The sequence below is a fragment of the Macaca fascicularis genome, chromosome 16 (genome assembly GCF_037993035.2).
Source record: "Macaca fascicularis isolate 582-1 chromosome 16, T2T-MFA8v1.1".
NCBI classification, from domain to species: domain Eukaryota; kingdom Metazoa; phylum Chordata; class Mammalia; order Primates; family Cercopithecidae; genus Macaca; species Macaca fascicularis.
In genome coordinates, this window is record NC_088390.1 from 61,193,864 (window position 1) to 61,215,668 (window position 21,805).

At 48.0% G+C, this 21,805-nt stretch overlaps 1 protein-coding gene across 2 annotated transcripts; it reads left to right on the forward strand.

Annotated features, from left to right (window-relative positions):
* Positions 1-5,155: 5,155 nt before the first annotated feature.
* Positions 5,156-21,121, forward strand: MSL1 (MSL complex subunit 1). Of its 2 annotated transcripts, XM_005584073.4 has the most exons (9): positions 5,156-6,559; positions 9,573-9,796; positions 12,966-13,348; positions 15,253-15,300; positions 15,753-15,817; positions 17,376-17,443; positions 17,870-17,994; positions 18,163-18,235; positions 18,615-21,121. In XM_005584073.4, exons 1-9 carry the CDS (start codon positions 5,798-5,800, stop codon positions 18,703-18,705), a joined length of 1,839 nt encoding a protein of 612 aa, XP_005584130.1. In that variant the 5' UTR covers positions 5,156-5,797; the 3' UTR covers positions 18,706-21,121. The 2 variants fall into 2 exon arrangements, with proteins under 2 accessions (XP_005584130.1, XP_005584131.1); XM_005584074.4 differs by lacking the exon at positions 15,253-15,300.
* Positions 21,122-21,805: the final 684 nt, after the last annotated feature.

The following is a 21,805-nucleotide window of genomic DNA, read 5'->3' on the forward strand; positions in this document are numbered from 1 at the left end:
GAGCTAAAGTCAGAGAGCAGTACCAGGGAGCCAGATCCTACAACCCTTATTATTTTACTTTTACTCCAAGTGAGATGGTAAGCCATGAGAGGGTTCTAAGTGGAGAAAGATCGTGATGTCCCTCCTATTTTACCAAGACCACTGTGGCTGCTGAGTAGACTTAAGTGATGGAAGGCAAAGGTTGAAACTGAGAGACCAATTAACAAGGTTACTGCAATTAAAACAAGTGAGATAGGATTGTGTGGCAAAGGCCAAGGTGGAAGTTGTGGTGGTGGTGAGAAAGTGTGGGATTTTGGACTAACATACATATATATATATGTGTTTTTTTTTTTTTTTTTTTTTTTTTTGAGATGGAGTCTCCCTCTGTCACCCAGGCGGGAGTGCAGTGGCGCAATCTCGGCTCACTGCAAGCTCTGCCTCCTGGGTTCACCGCATTCTTCTGCCTCAGCCTCCCAAGTAACTGGGACTACAGGCACCCATCACTATGCCCAGCTAATTTGTTTTTTTTGTTTTTTTTTTTTTTTGGGACGGAGTCTCGCTCCTGGGTTCATGCCATTCTCCTGCCTCAGTCTCCCGAGTAGCTGGGACCACAGGCGCCTGCCACCACACCTGGCTAATTTTTGTGTTTTCGGTAGAGACAGGGTTTCACCATGTTAGCCAGGATGGTCTCAATCTCCTGACCTCGTGATCCGCTCGCCTCGGCCTCCCAAAGTGATGGGATTACAGGCGTGAGCCACTGCACTGCACCCGGCCTTTTTTTTTTTTTTTTTTTTTGAGACGGAGTCTCCAGCCCAGGCTGGAGTGCAGTGGCGCGATCTCGGCTGACTGCAAGCTCCGCCTCCTGGGTTCACGCCATTCTCCTGCCTCACCCTCTGAGTAGCTGGGACTACAAGCGCCCACCACCACTCCCGGCTAATTTTTTGTATTTTTAGTAGAGACAGGGTTTCGCCGTGTTAGCCAGGATGGTCTCGATCTCCTGACCTTGTGATCCGTCCGACTTGGCCTCCCAAAGTGCTGGGATTACAGGCGTGAGCCACCGCGCCCAGCTGTATTTTTTTTTTTTTTTTTTAGTAGCGATGGGGTTTCACTGTGTTAGCCAGGAGGGTCTAGATCTCTTGACCTCGTGATCCGCCCACCTCGGCCTCCCAAAGTGCTGGGATTACAGGCGTGAGCCATCACGTCCAGACTTGGACATAAATTTTGAAAGGCAATAGGATTGGCTAATTAGATATGCGGTGACAAAGAGAGGAAGACTGGGCTGGGTTTGGTGGCTCACGCCTGTAATCCCAACTTTGGGAGGCCGAGGTGAGTGGATCACTAGGTCAGGAGTCCGAGACCAGCCTGACCAACATGGTGAAATCCCCGTCTCTTTTTTTTTTTTTTTTTTTTGAGACAGAGTCTCGCTCTGTCGCCCAGGCTGGAGTGCAGTGGCGCAATCTCGGCTCAATGCAAGCTCCGCCTCCCGGGTTCACGCCATTCTCCTGCCTCAGCCTCCTGAGTAGCTGGGACTACAGGAGCCCGCCACCGCGCCCGGCTAATTTTTTTTTTTTTTTTTTTTTTTGAGACGGAGTCTCACGCTGTTGCCCAGGCTGGAGTGCAGTGGCGCGATCTCGGCTCACTGCAAGCTCCGCCTCCCGGGTTCCCGCCATTCTCCTGCCTCAGCCTCCTGAGTAGCTGGGACTACAGGCGCCCGCCACCGCGCCCGGCTAATTTTTTGTATTTTTAGTAGAGACGGGGTTTCACTGTGGTCTCGATCTCCTGACCTTGTGATCCGCCCGCCTCGGCCTCCCAAAGTGCTGGGATTACAGGCTTGAGCCACCACGCCTGGCCTAATTTTTTTTTTGTATTTTTAGTAGAAACGGGGTTTCACCGTGGTCTCGATTTCCTGACCTTGTGATCCGCCCGCCTCGGCCTCCCAAAGTGCTGGGATTACAGGCGTGAGCCACCGCGCCCGGCTGAAATCCCCGTCTCAACTAAAAGTACAAAAATTAGCCAGGCATGGTGGTGCACACCTGTAATCCCAGCTACTCAGGAGGCTGAGGCAGGAGAATCGCTTGAACCCAGGAGGTGGAGAGGCTGCAATGGGCCAAGATTGAGCCACTGCACTCCAGCCTGGACAACAGAGCAAGATTCCGTCTCAAAAAAAAAAAAAAAGAGAGGAAGACTGTAGAAGTGTTATTTGGGTGGTGAGAATTCAGTAGCTTGATTTTTAGATGTAAGTTTCAAATACCTAGGCTGGGCGCGGTGGTTCACGCCTGTAATCCCAGCACTTTGGGAGGCCGAGGCGGGTGGATCACAAGGTCAGGAGATCGAGACCATCCTGGCTAACACAGTGAAACCTCGTCTCTACTAAAAAATACAAAAAATTAGCTGGGCGTAGTGGCGGGTGCCTGTAGTCCCAGCTACTCGGGAGGCTGAGGCAGGAGAATGGCGTGAACCCGGGATGCAGAGCTTGCAGTGAGCAGAGATTGTGCCACTGCACTCCAGCACTCCAGCCTGGGCGACAGAGCAAGACTCTGTCCAAAAAAAAGGAAATACCTATTAGACATCCAACTGGGTATGTATACTAGACAGTTGGATATATGATTCTGGAGTTAAGGGATGAGTCCAGAAAGAAACATAAATTAGGGAGCTGTCAGCGTAGAGATAGTGCAGAAAGTCTTGACACTGAGGGCTGGGCACAGTGGCTCACTCCTATAATCCCAGCACTTTGGGAGGCCCAGCTGGGAGGATCGCTTGAGCGAGTCCAGTACCAGCCTGGGCAACAAAGGAGACTCCATCTCTACAAAAAATAAAAAGCCAGGTTTGGCAGCCCAAGCATGTTGTCCCAGCTACTCAGGAGACTGAGGTGGAAGGATCACTTTGTCCCAGGAGGTTGAGGCTGCAGTGAACCGTAATTGTGCCACTGTACTCTAGCCTTGGGGACACAGCGAGACCCAGTGCCACTAACACACAAGAAAGCCTTGATTGGCCGGGCGCGGTGGCTCAAGCCTGTAATCCCAGCACTTTGGGAGGCCGAGATGGGTGGATCACGAGGTCAGGAGATCAAGACCATCCTGGCTAACATGGTGAAACCCCGTCTCTACTAAAAAATACAAAAAACTAGCCGGTCGAGGTGGCGGGCGCCTGTAGTCCCAGCTACTTGGGAGGCTGAGGCAAGAGAATGGCGTGAACCCAGGAGGCGGAGGTTGCAGTGGGCCAAGATCTGGCCACTGCACTCCAGCCTGGGCAACAGAGCGAGACTCCATCTCAAAAAAAAAAAAAAAAAAAAGGAAAGCCTTGACATGGAAAGAGATCACCACATTCTTTGTGCCATCTCATCCCTTTCCACTCCATTAGTTGGTGTCCCTAAGCTCAATACTTCCCTTGCTGATCGGAGGCTATACAGTCTGTTGGAAGAGGGCTGGGCTCTCTTGGCTTTGTAACACATTCACACCCATTTGTTTAAAATTTCCAGTGTTTCATGCTTCGGGCCCACAAAGCACAGACAATTTTTTTGTTGTTGTTTTGAGACAGAGTCTCGCTCTGTTGCCTAGGCTGGAGTGCAGTGGTGCGATCTCGGCTCACTGCAAGCTCCCCCTCCTGGGTTCACACCATTCTCCTGCCTCAGCCTCCCGAGTAGCTGGGACTACAGGCGCCCGCCACCACGCCCGGCTAATTTTTTTGTATTTTTAGTTAGATAGGATGGTCTCGATCTCCTGACCTCGTGATCCGCCCGCCTTGGCCTCCCAAAGTGCTGGGATTACAGGCGCGAGCCACCACGCCCGGCCACAGACCCAGCTTTAATGAGAGGTTTTCACATCAGGCCAGAAAATGTCAGTCTTCTCCATCTCCATAGAGATTCTAAAAAGCACACCTCAGACAGAAAAGAAAAACAAGCAATTAAGAGTATTTCAGGGCTGGGCACGGTGGCTCACGCCTGTAATCCCACCACTTTGGGAGTCCCAGGCGGGCAGATCACCTGAAGTCAGGAGTTCAAGACCAGACTGACCAAGGAGAAAGCCTGTCTCTACTAAAAATACTAAATCAGCTGGGCGTGGTAGCGCGTGACTGTAATCTCAGCTACTCGGGAGGCTGAGGCAGGAGAATCGCTTGAAGCAGGGAGGCGGAGGTTGCGGTGAGCCGAGACTACACCATTGCACTCCAGCCTGGGCGACAGGGTGAGACTCCGTCTCAAAAAAAAAAAAAAAAAAAAAAAGTTTTTTTCATGAGGAATTCTGAGGACTTGTTGGCTCAGTTGCTTGCACATAAAGATGCACATACATGAAGCTGGAGAGATAGGAAGAAGCGCTCAACATAGAACACCCTAAGTATCCCTATCCCTTTCAAGGACTAAATCCCTTCAGAGATTTCCTTTGCTTCAGTCCTTCAGGAGCCTCCCGAAGATGCTAGGAGTTGTTTAAGAAGGCTGGAAGATGGCCGTTGGGAAGGAACTGTTGGTAGCTGGCAATACTTCATCCCAAGGAGGCGGTGGCAATAGCTCCCTGGGCAGCAGACATCATGGATTTTCCTCCCTCTGGGAACCAGAGGTCCCCGAGTTTCTGGTTTGAATCCCTTAGAGACAAAGAACTTCATTATCTCCCATACCCGCGTGGGACTGCTGGGGAGGAGACGGGGTGGAGGGGTTAGACTTCTACCCCCATGAAACACCCGCGGGCTCAAAGAGGAGCCTGGATCCTGACTGGTCCAGGAGGCGTGCGAGGCCGCGGGGCCCCTCCGGCGTGGGCCAGGCGCGTTGCCAAGGTGCCCGAGGAAGGGGCCGCCCGGCGCAGGCCGGGGACGTGAAGCGCTCCGGGTGCTCCCATGTAGGCCACACATAGGCCGCCTGCACCCTCCTTCCTCTCAACTCCATTCTCTCGCGCTTCTTTTTCCCGGGAAGCCTCCGCTTTCCCCTTCTCCCCGCCGCCGCCCTCGCCCTTCTTCCCTCTCCTGACCCTCCCTCAGCTCACCCCTCCCTCGGCAGCCCACCTTCACCCCGCTCCTCCGCGCGCTCCTCGGTCCTCGCCCATCAGCCCCGGCCTCCCCTCGCCGGCCCCCGGCCCCCGCGGTCCCCTCCCTGCCCCCCTCGAGGCGGCGGCGGCCCCTTTCACAATAGCGCGGCCCGCCTCCCTCCTCTCGGCTCCCGGTGCACTCCCGCCCGCTCCCCTCCCCGCGCATGCGTTCTCCGGTCGGCGGCGGCTGCGGCGGTGGCGGCTACGAGCGGCTCCGTTTTTTTAAAGGGAAACGCTGAGGCGCCGGGGGTGACTGTGGGGGAGGGGGACCCTGAGCCGCGGAGACCCCCGGGGGAGGCGACAGACCCCCTCTCCCGGAGTAGGAGGGCTTTGGGCGGACCCAGCCCTCCACCCCCTCCTGAGGAGGAGGGGGGTGGAAATGGAGGCTCGGGGCGGCTGAGGCGAGCTCCGGGGCGGGGGGCCGGGGCGGGGAAGGGGGGGTGCGGGGTGGGGAGACGAGGCGGGCCCGGCCGGGCCAGGGGGGGCCGAAGCGAGCTCCGGGGATGAGCTCGGGGGCGGCTGGGTGCGAGCTCCTGCCTCTGAGGCGAAGGCGGCGGCGGCGGCAGCAGAGGCGGCGGCGAGGCCCCCATGGGCCGGCGGCGGGCCTCAGCCGCGGCCTCCACGTCTCCGCACGCCGGCGGGATGGCGCCCGGGTCCCGGAGGAGCCGCGCTAGCGAAGGCCTGCCGCCGCGCTGCTGAGGCGAGCCCGCCAAACTCCCCTCCCCCCCTTAGTCCTCGACCCCCCGCACCTCGCCCCTTCCCCACCCCCTCCTCCGCCTCGGTGCCCGGCGCTGCTCCGGACCACTATGACCATGAGATCCGCGGTGTTCAAGGCGGCCGCGGCCCCTGCCGGCGGCAACCCTGAGCAGCGACTGGACTACGAGCGGGCTGCGGCGCTGGGCGGGCCCGAGGACGAGCCCGGGGCGGCCGAAGCCCACTTCCTCCCCCGGCACCGTAAGCTCAAGGAGCCGGGGCCCCCGCTGGCCTCCTCCCAGGGCGGGAGCCCCGCGCCTTCCCCGGCCGGCTGCGGCGGCAAGGGCCGGGGCTTGTTACTCCCGGCCGGGGCGGCCCCCGGGCAGCAGGAAGAGAGCTGGGGCGGTTCGGTGCCCTTGCCCTGTCCGCCCCCGGCCACCAAGCAAGCCGGCATTGGGGGGGAGCCCGCCGCAGCCGGCTGCAGCCCCCGGCCCAAGTATCAGGCGGTGCTGCCCATTCAGACGGGCTCTCTCGTGGCGGCGGCCAAAGAGCCTACGCCCTGGGCTGGGGACAAGGGTGGGGCGGCCTCCCCCGCTGCCACCGCCTCGGACCCGGCGGGACCCCCACCACTACCTCTGCCCGGGCCGCCACCCCTCGCGCCCACCGCCACCGCCGGGACCCTGGCGGCCAGCGAGGGCAGATGGAAGAGTATGAGGAAGAGCCCTCTCGGGGGTGGTGGCGGCTCGGGAGCTTCCAGTCAGGCCGCCTGCCTCAAACAGATCCTTCTGCTGCAATTGGACCTCATCGAACAGCAGCAGCAGCAGCTGCAGGCCAAGGAAAAGGAGATCGAGGAGCTGAAGTCAGAGAGAGACACGGTACGGGAGGGGTTAATCTGCATTCGGGCCGAGGAGCGAGTTGTGCGCATGCTCGGGGGAAGGGGGCTGTAGGAGGTTAAGGCACCCCCGGGTTAAGGGTAAAGGAGGTTGGCCACCGGCAAAGGAGTATCTTAGGCTCTGGGTCTCTGAGAGTCAGGCTCACAGACACGTTGGGTTGGAGGGAAGGGTTAAAGGGCAACCTCCCAGGGGGAAGGGGAGGGGTTTCAGGTGCCAAAGGGTTAATTTAAAATGACAGCCCCAGACGTGTGGGAAAGATGTTTAGTGGGAAAAGACCTGATCTGTGAGGGGTTAAAAATGAAAGGGTGGGGTGTAGGTGTTGTGGCCTTATGGAAGGGTTAAATTAAAGAGCTATTGCGTTAGAAATGCACGGTGGAGGAGAGGGTTGTAGCAAGCAGCTGTTGCTCTCACCACTGCTGCAGCATCTTTAGATAGGAGGGCAGTAGGCCTTTTAGTGGGCACAGGGGTAGAGGTGATTTATATGGAATCCTATTTTAGTTTTCTTAAATGATATTAAGAGAAGCACTGCCTTTGATTTCAGACAGCTTTTAATAGGAACCTGAGTTCTAATACATGACCCACTGACCAGGTCCCTTGTATAAGCATGGTGTTTGAAGCTGGAAGATTTTAGGGCATCAGGGGAAAGTAAGCTTATTAAATGTATTAAGTATACCTCCCCATCCTTGTTTTAGAATCTTAGGGAGTAGGAAAGTCGTTTATTATTTCTTTACTTCTGAGTAGCTTGGACGACACAGGCTTGTTTTTACTGCAACAGTAGTTAAGGGCACCTCCGCGTTAAAACATATTCCTTCAGATATGAGGGAATCTGGGGTGGGGGGTATTACTGTGCTAGCATACCTTACAGCTGCCTAAAAATAAACATGGTTTCTACAATTGTTGTGTTCAGGCTGCAGCAATCTCTCTTTCCCTCTCTCCCTCCCTCTCTCTCTCTCCCTTTCTCTCTCTCTGTGTCTGTCTCTCTAAGAGCTCTCTCCCTCCCTCCCCGCCGTCCTCATCTCTCCCTCTCTCCTCTTTCTGGCGTCGTGTGCGCTAAGAGCTGAGCAAGGGAGCAGGCGGCTATTCATTTTGTTTGCTTTCCAAATGAATCGCATCGGGTGGCTGTTTTATTGGAGAATGCATTCTGCAAGGTGGATTGGGAGCTGGGGCAGGTCTCATTAAAATATCTCATGGTGTTGATTTGTGGAAGTTACTCAACATGGAGGTGGCACTGCTCAGACTGTACTGCAGTCTAGGGGTGTGATGGTACCGTAATTACAACAGATCATATCCTTCTATGGGGGGGAGTGGGAAGACAAGGACCAGTGAAGGAGAAAAAATCAAGGAAATGTCACCCACAAACGGTGGTTAAGGGCTGTGAATCAAAACATATACAAGGAGATGAAATGAGAGTATGGCTGATGGGGGGTTCTCTGCTGATTATGGAGGTTTCTGCTCAGTTCCTGAGGTAATGGCCCCTTTGCAGGCTTTCCTAGTCAGGAAAAGTGGGGTGAGTTAAGGATAGAGTGTCAGAACTTGGTACTCACTGCTTCTGTTGTGTATTGCAATTTTAATGTTGCTTAAGCTTGTTTCACTTATTCCAGTTGTTGTTTGGCCTTGTCTGAAATCTATGCAATGAATGTAATGAAGGCAGCATTAATATCACTGTCTAACCCAGATAAAATTCTTGTAATAGAGTATAAGTAGCACAACACCTTTTCTCAAAACTAAACTAACACAAAGTTTTCGATGATAATAGACTTCCATTTTCTGTTTAGATTTTTAGTCCTTTTAATTAAAACTAAGGAACTTTGATTTTAATAAATATTTAGATGAATAGGTATAATTTTTTGTGTTACCTCAAATACAAAGCAATGTGTGTATGTCATGATGGTTGGAATTTATGGGTACTGATTTCTATTTTCCAAATGAAATGTTCATTGTTTTAAAAGTACCCCCTCCCACACATACCCCTTTCAAGTAACACTGCCATTCCTGGTAGCACTGTATGAGCTCTTAATTCCTTCTCAATGTACTGTTTGCACTTTTCTGTTGTGCATAGAGTTTTGGGGTAGAAGTAGAGAGGATAGAATTTGGACAATCTTAGGGCCTCTTAAAAGAACATGTAGGCTGGGCATGGTGGCTCAAGCCTGTAATTCCAGCACTTTGGGAGGCCTAGGCGGGTGGATCACGAGGTTAACACTGCCATTCCTGGTAGCACTGTATGAGCTCTTAATTCCTTCTCAATGTACTGTTTGCACTTTTCTGTTGTGCATAGAGTTTTGGGGTAGAAGTAGAGAGGATAGAATTTGGACAATCTTAGGGCCTCTTAAAAGAACATGTAGGCTGGGCATGGTGGCTCAAGCCTGTAATTCCAGCACTTTGGGAGGCCTAGGCGGGTGGATCACGAGGTCAAGAGATAGAGACCATCCTGGCCAACATGGTGAAACCCTGTCTCTACTAAAAATACAAAAATTACCCAGTGTGGTGGTGGGCGCCTGAAATACCAGCTACTCGGGAGGCTGAGGCAGGGGAATTGCTTGAACGCGGGGTGGAGGTTGCAGTGAGCCATTGCACTTCAGCCTGGGTGACAAGAGCAAAACTCCATCTCAAAAAAAAAAAAAGAATATGTATACAATTAATTCTGGAAACTCCCAAACCAACTTGGAACCACAAGGATAGCAGTAGCAGAGACCATGCCATTAAAAGGCATGTTATGGTCCCTCCCAGTGGAGAGGATCTCCTTACAGAAGAATGAACTACAAATTCCCCCATGCCTCTTCCCATCTAGTTTGGCCTTTAAAATTAAACAGTATACCTTGTCTTCTCTTTTTTGTTTAAGGGAAACTGTTCAAATTAATGTCTGCCTATTTAAAAAGTTGAGTTGATGTGGTCCATAGAAAGAGGCAGAAGACTATATGATTCCTAAATGGGGCTAAGTATCTGTGTGTTTAATTTTTTATGTGTTAAGTCTGCATTTTGCTACTCTCTCTTTTAGCTCCTTGCTCGGATTGAACGTATGGAAAGGCGGATGCAGCTGGTAAAGAAGGATAACGAGAAAGAAAGGCACAAGCTGTTTCAGGGCTATGAAACTGAAGAGAGAGAGGAAACAGAGCTATCTGAGAAAATTAAACTGGAGTGCCAGCCGGAGCTTTCTGAGACATCCCAGACTCTGCCTCCCAAGCCTTTCTCATGTGGGCGGAGTGGAAAGGGACATAAAAGGTGTGCTGATAACTTTGTTTGATGAGGACACTTGTTACTAGTGATTGAGAGTAGGGGATTATTGGGATTTATGAATTTGTTTTATAGCAATCATAACTTGCTTTAGAAGTCTTCTATGCTGAGGGCCGGGTGTGGTGGTTCACACCTGTAATCCCAGCACTTTGGGAGGCCGAGGTGGATGGATCATGAGGTCAGGAGATTGAGCCCATCCTGGCCACCATGGTGAAACCCCGTCTCTACTAAAAATACAAAAAATTAGCCAGGCATGCTGGCGGGTGCCTGTAGTCCCAGCTACTCGGGAGGCTGAGGCAGGAGAATCACTTGAACCCGGGAGGCGGACGTTACAGTGAGCCAAGATTGCGCCACTGCACTCCAGCCTGGCAACAGAACGAGACTCCATCAAAAAAAATTTTTTTTAAGTATTCTGTGCTGAGAAACTATCTTGAAACATTCTTATGCGGACTGTAAAAGTCTGCTTAGGAGTATTTTGGTCACAGTAATAATTATTGAATGCAGGCCAGGCACGGTGGCTCAAGCCTGTAATCCCAGCACTTTGGGAGGCTGAGGCGGGTGGATCACGAGGTCAGGAGATCGAGACTATCCTGGCTAACATGGTGAAACCCCGTCTCTACTAAAAATACAAAAAACTAGCCGGGCGTGGTGGCGGGCGCCTGTAGTCTCAGCTACTTGGGAGGCTGAGGCGGGAGAATGGCGTGAACCCGGGAGGCGGAGCTTGCAGTGAGCCGAGATCACGCCACTGCACTCCAGCCTGGGAGACACAGTGAGACTCCGTCTCAAAAAAAAAAAAAAAAAAAAAAAATAGTTATTGAATGCAGCTTACATCATAAAAAGAATGGACAACAAGTGTGACAGCTGAGTTTCTTAAAACTATAGCAATTCACTTCAAGTTAGGAAGTGTTAAATTCCTTCATTGTGTTGTGCACTGGTAGACATAGAAAAGTAAAATAGAGGCCAGGCGTGGTGGCTCATGCCTGTAATCCCTTTGAGAGGGCAAGGTGGGGAGGGAGGGATCACTTGCGCCTAGGAGTTTGAGACCAGCCTGGGCAACATAGTGAGACCTCACTTTTACAAAAAATCCAAAAATTAGCCGGGCCTGGAGGTATGCACCTGTAGTCCCAGCTACTCAGGAGGTTGAGGCCGTGAGCCTGGCAGGTTGAGGCTACAGTGAGCTGTTATTGTACCACTGCACACTGCACTCCAGCCTGGGTGACAGAGTGATACCCTGTTTCAGTTTTTAAAAAAAGGTAAAATGGAACTGTCCTTGGACTCAGAGAAATTAGCCCAACTGTAAGGATGGGCATACATTTTGAAAACTCAGAATTCAAATGCAGTAAAATATGTAGATGTACAACACCTGATATAAACTAAGGTTTATTGTTTGTTTGTTTGTTCTGTCACCCAGGCTGGGGTGCAAGTGTCGCCAACATGGCTCACTTCATCTTCCACCTCTTGAGCTCAAGTGGTCCTCCTACTTCAGCCTCCCATGTAGCTAGGACCATAGGCACTCACCACCATGCTTGGCTAACTTTTTTTATTTTTTTATAGAGACAGGCTCTCACTTTGTTTCCCAAGCTGATCTCGAACTCCTGGGCTCAAGTGATCCTCCCACCTCGGCCTCCCAGAGAGCTGGGATTACAGACATTAAACTAAGTTTTGTAAGATGCAGGGATATTAAAAATTATTCTGGGTTAGAATTGTGAAACTTTAAGTAGGAAATCAGTCTTGAAAAAGAAGTATAGCCGGGCACGGTGGCTCGTAAGTAATCCCAGCACTTTGGGAGGCCAAGGCAGGCGGATCACGAGGTCATGAGATTGAGACCATCCTGGCTAACATGGTGAAACCCTGTCTCTACGAAAAATAAAAAAATTAGCTGGGTGTGGTGGCACATACCTGTAGTCCCAGCTACTCGGGAGGCTGAGGCAGGAGAATCGTTTGAACCCAGGAGACAGAGGTTGCACTGAGCTGAGATCGCGCCACTGCACTCCAGCCTGGGCAGCAGGGTGAGACTCCGTCTCAAAAAAAAAAAAAAGGAGTATAAAATTTAGGTTGGTAAAGAGGAAGGGAGATGACTTCCTTGAGATGTGGTAGGGGAAGAAGGGAGGAAGAAAGAGGCTAGAGAATGCCAGCAGACAGCAAGAAAAAGGAAATAAAAGTTATAATTAATGTGGTACAGGGTTGGGGGGAAAAGGAAAGAGACTGATCTCTGGGTTACAGGAAATAGGTGCACCTAATGTAGTGGGTTGTAGTGGTACCTAATGATGTTGGCTAAAGGACCTTGAATATTCTTTTTTTTTTTTTTCTTGAGACGGAGTCTCACTCTGTCGCCCAGGCTGGAGTGCAGTGGCGTGATCTCAGCTCACTGCAACCCCTGCCTCCCAGGGTTAAGCAATTCTCCTGCCTCAGCCTCCCAAGTAGCTAGGATTACAGGCATGCGCCACCACGCCCAACTAATTTTTGTATTTTTTTTAGTAGAGACGGGGTTTCACCATGTTGACCAGGCTGGTCTCGAACTGCTGACCTCAAGTGATCCGCCCACGTCGGCCTTCCAAAGTGCTGGGATTACAGGCGTGAGCCACTGCACCTGGTGGACCTTGAATATTCTTAAGCATGAAAACTCCTTATTCAACAAACATTTACTGGCCAGGTGCGGTGGCTCATGCTGGTAATCCCGGCACTTTGGGAGGCCTAGGTGGGTGGATCGCCTGAGGCCAGGTGTTCGAGACCAGCCTGACCAATATGGTGAAACCCTGCCTTTACTAAAAATACAAAAAAAATTAACCAGGTATGGTGGTATATGCCTGTAATCCCAGCCACTTGGAAGGCTGAGATAGGAGAATTGCTTGAACCTGGGAGGCAGAGATTGCAGTGAGCCGAGATCATGCCACTGCACTCCAGCCTGGGTGACAGAGCAAGACTCTGTCTCAAAAAACAAAACAAAATAAAATTTACTAATGGCCTATTTTATATACTGCTAAGCCTGGGCTGTTCCTGCTCATGACTGCCAAATGAACACCAGACATTTAGGTACCTGAATACTTGTCATTTTGGGGCAAAATAACCAGTTTATTCTTTTGCTCCAGAATGTATTCAAATTAGATTTTATTCAAGTGTCAATATATTTTATAATGTTTTCTTCCCTATCTAATAGGAAATCCCCATTTGGAAGTACAGAAAGAAAGACTCCTGTTAAAAAGCTGGCTCCTGAATTTTCAAAAGTCAAAACAAAAACTCCTAAGCACTCTCCTATTAAAGAGGAACCCTGTGGTTCCTTATCTGAAACTGTTTGTAAACGTGAATTGAGGAGCCAAGAAACCCCAGAAAAGCCCCGGTCTTCAGTGGACACCCCACCAAGACTCTCCACTCCCCAAAAGGGACCCAGCACCCATCCCAAGGAGAAAGCCTTCTCAAGTGAGATAGAAGATTTGCCGTACCTTTCCACCACAGAAATGTATTTGTGTCGTTGGCACCAGCCTCCCCCATCACCGTTACCATTACGGGAATCCTCTCCAAAGAAGGAGGAGACTGTAGCAAGTAAGGCATAGAGAACACTTGCTCTTATACCCTAGTGGTGGCGGTCAAGCTAACAAGTGTGAAAATGCCTTTGGCATTTTTAAAAAAGTGCAATCAATAAAGCAGAGTTCTGTCAAGAATGAGTAAGTTAACAGCCAGAGACAGACACTGTGCAGGCATTGCAAATAGATGGAATTACAGCAAAATGTGCTCAATGTATTTGCCTGCTTACAACACTGGGAGATGTGTTTGCCAGTAAGTTGCTCATCACAAGAGCACCAGACTTGGGGGTGTAATCTCCGGCAACTTGCATGCCCTCTGAAAGAAGGGTTTTCTGTGCTGTGAAATGCATAGAACTATACTTTGCCATGCACGACTGTTCCTGCAATTGATATTGTGTGAAATCTGGGAGGGTGGTCTTTGGGTGTTCTCAGGGGCCAATGGTAATTTTTGGGTTGGGGAGCCAGCTTGGGGTGGGGAATTTTCACCTGGGCCTCCGCTCTTTAACTATATAAACATTTATCTGTATATCTATGTCCCTGTCTGGGGGGCAGGAGGAATCTGCCAAAGACCAACAGTCTTACTTTATCTTACTATACTTCACAAAGGTTCTAAAATGTGAAGAGTTTACTTGGATTGCAGTAGCCCATTGGTTGTTCATATATTTAAATAAAATGGTCTACAAACTATTTTTCAAACAATAAGGACTATCTTGGGATATCTGAGCTGCTTGGGGAGGGTGTGGGGTGTGGGACCTTGGTCTTCATTCCCTTTTTTTTCGTTTATGGCTTCCACACAGAGATGCTCCCCTATCTTCTACATCAACCAGTAACTGGAATGTGCCTTCAATCATGTAATATTAGTCTATGTCAGTCACTGCGGTTACTCTGGGGTAATGGTTGGGGAGGCCTTCTAGGATAGAGCCGCAGTCCCAAGTTTCTACCACTGTGTCTTGCCTAGCAGGATGGGGATAGAAATCCATTCCAGTGAGACAAGAGCATTCTCCAGGCTTTGTTTGGCTGTTTTGGTGACAAAATTAAGTGGGAAAGCTAGATTAGTCATCTTAATGATCTAACCTCTATTAGGCCTCACACTTGAGTACATTAGATCAGGATCCTGATCTAGATTCAGATTTTTGTTGGTTCAGTCAGTTGAACAGGTTCTTCCTTAATGGTTAACCTTTTTTGCTGCCATGGCAATGCTGCGTAACAACTTAAGAGAAACGTGAAGCAACTTCCCATCCGGGATTGGGTAATGGCTTGGTCCAGAGCTGTTCTGTGTGACTGGCTATTTTTGAAAATCCTGTCTTCCCTAGTACAGACAATTTCAAACACCTCTGAGATTGTGGGCATAGTGAAACAAAGGAATCTGATTGGGGAGATCCCAGCCCCTTGAGGAGCCTGAGTTGTGAATAAACATGTGAATCCTTATTCTTGATGCCCCTATCTCAAGAGGAAGGCTCAATGGCTTGTTCTAGGGGAGCCAAAGTTTTTGTGCATGTTGTTCAGGCTGGACCAGCAAGGTAGTTTGTTTGGAGGGAGGAGGGAGCTGTTTAAGAAGACTACATATGTAAGTTTTGAGAACACTGATCTTTTATTTGAAAAATAGGGTCAACTTTTACTCACCTGCCATGTTCTGAGTTTAAGGTTTGATATCCTTGGCCATCAACTGTTGCAGGGAAACCACCCTAAATAATGAAGAAAAGAAGTCGTCTCAGTGTAAAAAAAAAAAGTGGTGGGCTTATTTTCTTTTCTTTTGTCTGTTGTTCCCTCTTCCCCTCCCCCAGAGAGAAATTCTCAAAAGAACAACTCAAAAAACAAAATGGCTTCCTAGTGAGAACTTCAGTGATGATCCTTTCCTCCATTTGGGGTATGGGCTTTTTTTCTTTTTACACTGAGATTCTTCTTCTTTCCTGCATTATTTAGGGTGTCTGATGCCATCAAGTGTTGCAGGAGAAACTTCAGTCTTGGCTGGTGAGTAGAATAGGAATTGTGCTGGCTGGGCCTGGGGTGGGGGTTGGTGGGATGGTGGATGGTTGGGAGCTGCATTCCCCATCCACTGGATGTGGGAGAGTGAGATTTCTTGGTGTATGATTGATTACACTACTATAGACTTCAAAATGACAACAAATTTCAGTTGTTTTTCAGGAACTGCTATAGCATCCATTATATGAATTGTCAGGTATTGGTTTAGGGTTTTTGTGATCCTGAGTTTGGCAGACTGCAATGGCATTTTAGGTTCTTTTATACCATAGCAAGGACACTGAATATGGCTTCAGGGAGGCCATAGAATGGATTCCTATCACTTGGTAACTTTGTCTCATCTGGGGAGAGACCTCTTATCCTAGTGAATAGTTGTGCGACTTTAGATTTAAGGGTGGTTCCACCCCTCCTCCCTTTCTTTTTCTCTCTTTTTTTTTTTTCAGTTCCTTCTTGGAGGGACCACTCAGTAGAGCCTCTAAGGGACCCAAATCCTTCAGACCTTTTGGAGGTAGGTAACCAAGAGCAGTCAATTGAAGAGAGTAAGAGATTAAATAGAACATGAGGGTATAACTTGAAAATGTCATAGTACTATGGATGAATTAAATAGAATTTTTTTTTTTTTTTTTTTTGAGACGGAGTCTCGCTTTGTGGTCCAGGCTGGAGTGCAGTGGCCGGATCTCAGCTCACTGCAAGCTCCGCCTCCCGGGTTTACGCCATTCTCCTGCCTCAGCCTCCCGATTAGCTGGGACTACAGGCACCCGCCACCTCGCCCGGCTAGTTTTTTATATTTTTTAGTAGAGACGGGGTTTCACCGTGTTAGCCAGGATGGTCTCGATCTCCTGACCTCGTGATCCGCCCGTCTCGGCCTCCCAAAGTGCTGGGATTACAGGCTTGAGCCACCGCGCCCGGCCGAATTAAATAGAATTTTAAGGCCAGACAGAAACTTGAGAAATTATCTGGTCCAGCTCCTTCATTTTATAGATGAAAAAACAGGTCCAGAGTAGTTAAGTGATTGATTAAAAAATAAATAGCTAGGTAGTGTTCAAAATAGATTTTTTTTTTTTTGAGACGGAGTCTCGTTCTGTCGCCCAAACTGGAGTACAGTGGCCGGATCTCAGCTCACTGCAAGTTCTGCCTTTCGGGTTCACGCCATTCTCCTGCCTCAGCCTCTCGCGTAGCTGGGACTATAGGCGCCCGCCACCTCGCCCAGCTAGTTTTTTGTATTTTTTAGTAGAGACGGGGTTTCACAGGGTTAGCCAGGATGGTCTCGATCTCCTGACCTTGTGATCCGCTTGTTTCGGCCTCCCAAAGTGCTGGGATTACAGGCTTGAGCCACCGCGCCCAGCCCAAAATAGATTTTATGCTAAGTAGAAAAGTCAGGGCTGGGTGCGGTGGCTCATGCCTATAATCCCAGCACTTTGGGAGGCTGAGGCAGGTGGATCACCTGAGGTCAGGAGTTAGAGATCAGCCTGGCCAATGTGGTGAAACCCTGTCTCTACTAAAAATACAAAAATTAGCCAGGCTTTGTGGTGCACGCCTGTAATCCCAGCTATTTGGGAAGCTAAGACAGGGAGAATTGCTTGAACCTGGGAGGTGGAGGTTGCAGTGAGCCAAGGTCGCACTACTGCACTCCAGCGTGGGTGACAGAGTGAGACTCCATCACAAAAAAAAAAAAAAAAGCATGTACCCCTCAGCCATAAAATTGTATATTCTAAGCTCATTTGACTCTTAAAGTTTTGATTATTTTAAGGTCAGATTCCTACAAAGTATGGAGGCGAGGAGAGTTTATGGCAGTCTGGGGGTTTTAGTTTGATGTGGTGTTTACCTTGGAAAGTTAGGAAATGATTTTGAAATTTGGAGATTCTAAAAGGGTGTGGATGGGGAAAGGAGTATGTGTTTTGTTGATTCTGTTACCAGGAGGTTCCCATACTATCCATGGAACCCACAGACTCAGGTAGAACTGGAAGGTGAAAGATTTTACATTCCTGGAAGCTGGAAATTAGTATATGTGTGTAACTAATAATACATGGTGATAAATAGCTTATCAGCTGCTTTTCTTTACACAGAACCTGGATGACAGTGTGTTTTCGAAGCGGCATGCAAAACTGGAGCTGGATGAGAAGAGAAGGAAAAGGTGAGGCCAGAGATGCCCATCCTGGAAACAACTGAGCCCTAGGACCTAGGACAGAGGATCAGGGAACCTGACCTCCCTCTTTCATGCTGTGGAGAATCTTGGAGCACTTAACACTCTTACATTACTGGCTTCCCAGTTGGTTGAATATCTTAGTTGGAAATGGTAGTTGTTGTAGGAAAACATGTTTGGCCTCTTTTTGTGTATGACCTTCCTCAGTTCTACTTTCTGTGGAACACCAACACATGATCTAGGCAGTAGGCTTAAAACAGCACTCCTTTAACCAGGCAGGCATTTCTCTTTACCCTGTCTAGAGGAGTCAGCAGGAGTCTTCCTACCATCTGGATTGTGTGAGTTGTTTTTATAGAGCAGGTTTTGCGTAAACAGTAATGTTGGGTTTGTTTGTTTTGTTTGGTTTGTTTTTCCCAGATGGGATATTCAGAGGATCAGGGAACAAAGAATTTTACAGCGACTGCAGCTCAGAATGTATAAAAAGAAAGGAATTCAGGAATCTGAGCCTGAGGTTACCTCATTTTTCCCTGAGCCAGATGATGGTAAGTTGTGTCCATCTAAAAGAATAGGTTTTTCAAAGAAGGAGGAGGGTGCAAGGCTCCAGGGTACAACTTGCTCTGAATGAATGAAGTGTATTTTGGAGCAGATATAACTTCTAGACATTTCCCATCTATATTACTAATAAGCTCCTGTTTGACTTTCTCCCATAGTTGAAAGTTTGATGATTACCCCCTTCTTGCCTGTTGTAGCATTTGGACGACCATTACCAAAATTAACTCCACAGTAAGTATACGTTTTTTTCCTCCCCTTCCAGGTAACCTACACATCCCTCTCAGACTTCATGGAAGCCTAGATATGAGGTGGAACCAGGTGGCTTAGGGATAGCCATGGGTCTTTGACAGAAATGAGGCTACCTGGGCAACGAGCTTTTGTAGTAAGATTCCCAAGCCAATAATTAGAAGGATTGCTTTTTGAGATAGAAGTAGATGATTCCATCACTTTAATGGTACACAGTTGTTCTGGCTTTGAGGCAGGAAAGACACTCCAAACTAGTCAGAGATAGGAGTGATAAGGGACATAGTGACATTTTTGTAGTTGCTATCATGTCCACACTGAATCCCTTCTAGTCTTGCAAGTTGATTTCTTCATCCTCTTTTGCCAGGAATTTTGAGCTACCCTGGTTGGATGAGCGTAGCCGATGCAGGTTGGAGATCCAGAAGAAGCAAACACCTCACCGGACGTGTAGGAAATAGCTGTGCTGGCAAGAACCTTGTCTTCAGATAGTTGTAGCATGCCATTCCAGAGAGTGGCAGAGACCTGTATATGTGACCTTTGTCCTCACATATGTTATCACTCGCTGATAATACCCTTTCATACTCCCTTGACTTTGTTTTCATCACTCTGATTTCACAAAAACTCTTCCATTTGGCTATTTGTGAGTTATGGAGGGTGATTGGGATTTCTTTTCCCTTTTTTGGGAAATGGGCTCTCAAGCTAAAGCTATAGGCTGGCAGATTCAGAAGTTTCAGGGGTCTGTTTCTATACATTTGCCTATGTTAAAGGGGTAAAAGGGCTCTCTTCATTAGACATGTGGAAGATGAAGCAACCCCTTCCTTTAGAACTGTGCCTGCATGGCACTCTTCTCACCCTGGTACACCCTCCTTATAGTGGGTATAGTGATTTTTAACCCTAAAACAAAACAAACAACCTCACCATGAGCTTTAGGACCAGATGAGGAATGACAAGTGAAGTGATGAAGCAAGCCATCTTCACAGAGTATAAAAGACATCGGAGAGTTGGTAGATAATTGTGAAGATAGTTCTCTTAAAACTATTCTGTGATACAGTCATGTGGAAAGGGATGTTTGGCTGTGATTGTTTTCTCAGTTAATGGGTAACTGAATTCTTTACCCCTCAAAAAACAAAATATTTGGAAAAGAAAGTGGGGATGGTTAGTTTCAGAACAAGTTACAGCTGTAAACAAAAGCAGTTAGCATTTGGGATGGCATGCCAAAACCTGTATAGATGTCCTTGTATCACATCACTTCTCAAGTATTCCTTCATTGGGCTTCATCCTTTTAGCTGGGCTCTTGGTGGTGGGATAGAGACTTAGGGAGGGTAGAGGGAGAGTGTGGAAATAGGTGCTTCCTTTGGCTGGCAAATGTCTACATCTTGAAACAAACAGATGTACCTAATGAGCTTCTCCATTCACTTTGTAAAAATAAGATTTGTATGTGTACCATCTTGGTCCTCTCCCCTCCCCCATTTTGTTAAAATATCAGGATAGCACTCCCAGGCCACTTTGGTCTCAGTGTAAGATCCCTATTAACTATCTGAAAGGAAAATAGAGCCAAGACCTCTGGTCTCAAATATATAGGAATTGCCTTTCTTTAGTCTTCAGGACTATTGTGTGAAAACAAGTAGGGGTCTAATCTCCTAGAAGGTAGGGGCTTTTATCCTTAAAGAGAATATGTCCCCAGATTATTAGCACTTTTAGAGGAGAAGCCAAGGTATGTAGGGTGTGTGGCTGGCCCATCAGTGGAGCACGAGAGAGAATGGGATACCATTGTGGGAAGAGAAAAGTTCCTCAGGGGCCTCCCACTGCTAAAGCTTTTTGTGAGATGTTGATCTGTGCTTCCTGGATTTGACTTTTAAAGGAATTATTCTGGCAGCACATGTAGTATTCTTGGATGATCTTGCTGCTCTTATTTCTCCTTTTGTGTGTGTGTGTGTGTGGCTATGGGTTTTCATTTGTAACTCCATCTGCTTAGGAGAGTGGGCTCTCTATAAGGGAACCTGCTGTAAACTTCATTGCAGCAAGGATGTAGAGAGAAATAGGACTTAATTCCACTAGGGGCTCTCATCTCACACCTTAAGGAGAAGGAGATTTCTAGAAAAACTGGGCCAGATTTTCTTTGTTCTCCATCATTTTAATGTGGCAGGATGTTCAATTTTTCTTACTCTTACCTATGTTATATTTCTTCATAACGTGTCCAAAAAGAAGAAAGACACAATCAGTGTCTCTTAACTTTGTTCTTTGATCCCTCTCAGTTTCTTCTTGATTTCAGCATGTGTCAGATTCCTAATTTTGGATATGAGTTAGCAAATTTAACCATTATGTTTGTGCCCTACCCAGGGGACTCCCCAGTTTCTGACTTGAAGTAGACTGAGAAGAATCCACGAGGTGCTATTTGGCCAGACTTAAGTAGATTCTCTTTCCTTGGTTCTCCCTCTCCCTGAGGACCTCTTATTTTATTGTCCCCTCTTCTAGGTTAATTCTCCTTTGATTTGACTTTGTTGAGAAGGAGGTTGGAGAGTAGATTAGCAAAGTTCCAAGTGCAAAATTACAGTGTGTTAGAGTGTGGGGGGAAAATTAGTCTTATTTTTCCCTACATGGGATACAACACTGTGAATTCAATCTTCAACTGAAGGCCCTGCAGTTCTCCTAAAACATAGTTGTTTGTTTTTCTTTAACAAAGTTTAAGCTAGTGTTAATAAATTAAAAAAAAAATTGCTTGTCTGTCTACTTCAGCTTTGTTTTATGCCCATTTCATATTGTTGTCTGTGTTGTAATTCATAACTTTTGATACCATTTCTGATGTGTAAAATTGGTTGTCTTGTAAATATCTTATAAAGAGTTCAATTGTAAATAAACTATTGTGGCTGTTAATTTTTGAACTTCTGCTTCAATTTATTATATTTATTGGCAAACATTAAACAATTCTGCTTGTATATTTGAAACATTGGAAAAAGAAATCCATTTCCACAATAAAAAAGAGTAACACATTATTTTCCCCTTTATATAAGATACTCACTTTCATTTGTATATAAGTAGAATGTATGTTTCATCCTTCTCAATTGTCTAGTGTGCTTCCTTAAGTATAATCAGCAACTTGGCTGAGTGCAGTGGCTCACGCCTGTAATCCCAGCACTTTGGAGGCTGAGGTGGGCAGATCACTTGTGGTTAGTGGTTCAAGACCAGCCTGGCCAACAGTAAAACACGGTAAAATCTCATCTACTAAAAATACAAAAATTATCCAGGTGTGGTGGCATGCACCTGTTATCCTAGTTACTTGGGAGGCTAAGGCAGGAAAATCTCTTGAACCTGGGAAGTGGAATTAAGCCAAGATCAACCTGCTACACTCCAGCCTGGGTGACAGTGAGACTCCATCTCAAAAAAAAAAAAAAAAAAAAAAAAGACTGGTCAAAAAAAAAAAAGGGGGGTGCTGGGCATGGTGGCTCACATTTGTAACCCCAGCACTTCGGGAGGCTGAGGCGGGTAGATCACCTGAGGTCAGAAGTTCGAAACCAGCCTGGCCAACATGGTGAAACCCTGTCTCTACTAAAAGTACAA

Excerpts from the sequence above, each read along its gene's own strand:
- MSL1 (XM_005584073.4), top strand. The coding sequence starts at position 5,798 with ATGACCATGAGATCCGCGGTGTTCAAGGCGGCCGCGGCCCCTGCCGGC. Across the intron at positions 15,818-17,375 it reads ATCCTTCAGACCTTTTGGAG|AACCTGGATGACAGTGTGTT; the intron begins GTAGGTAACCAA and ends TTCTTTACACAG. Across the intron at positions 17,444-17,869 it reads GATGAGAAGAGAAGGAAAAG|ATGGGATATTCAGAGGATCA; the intron begins GTGAGGCCAGAG and ends TGTTTTTCCCAG.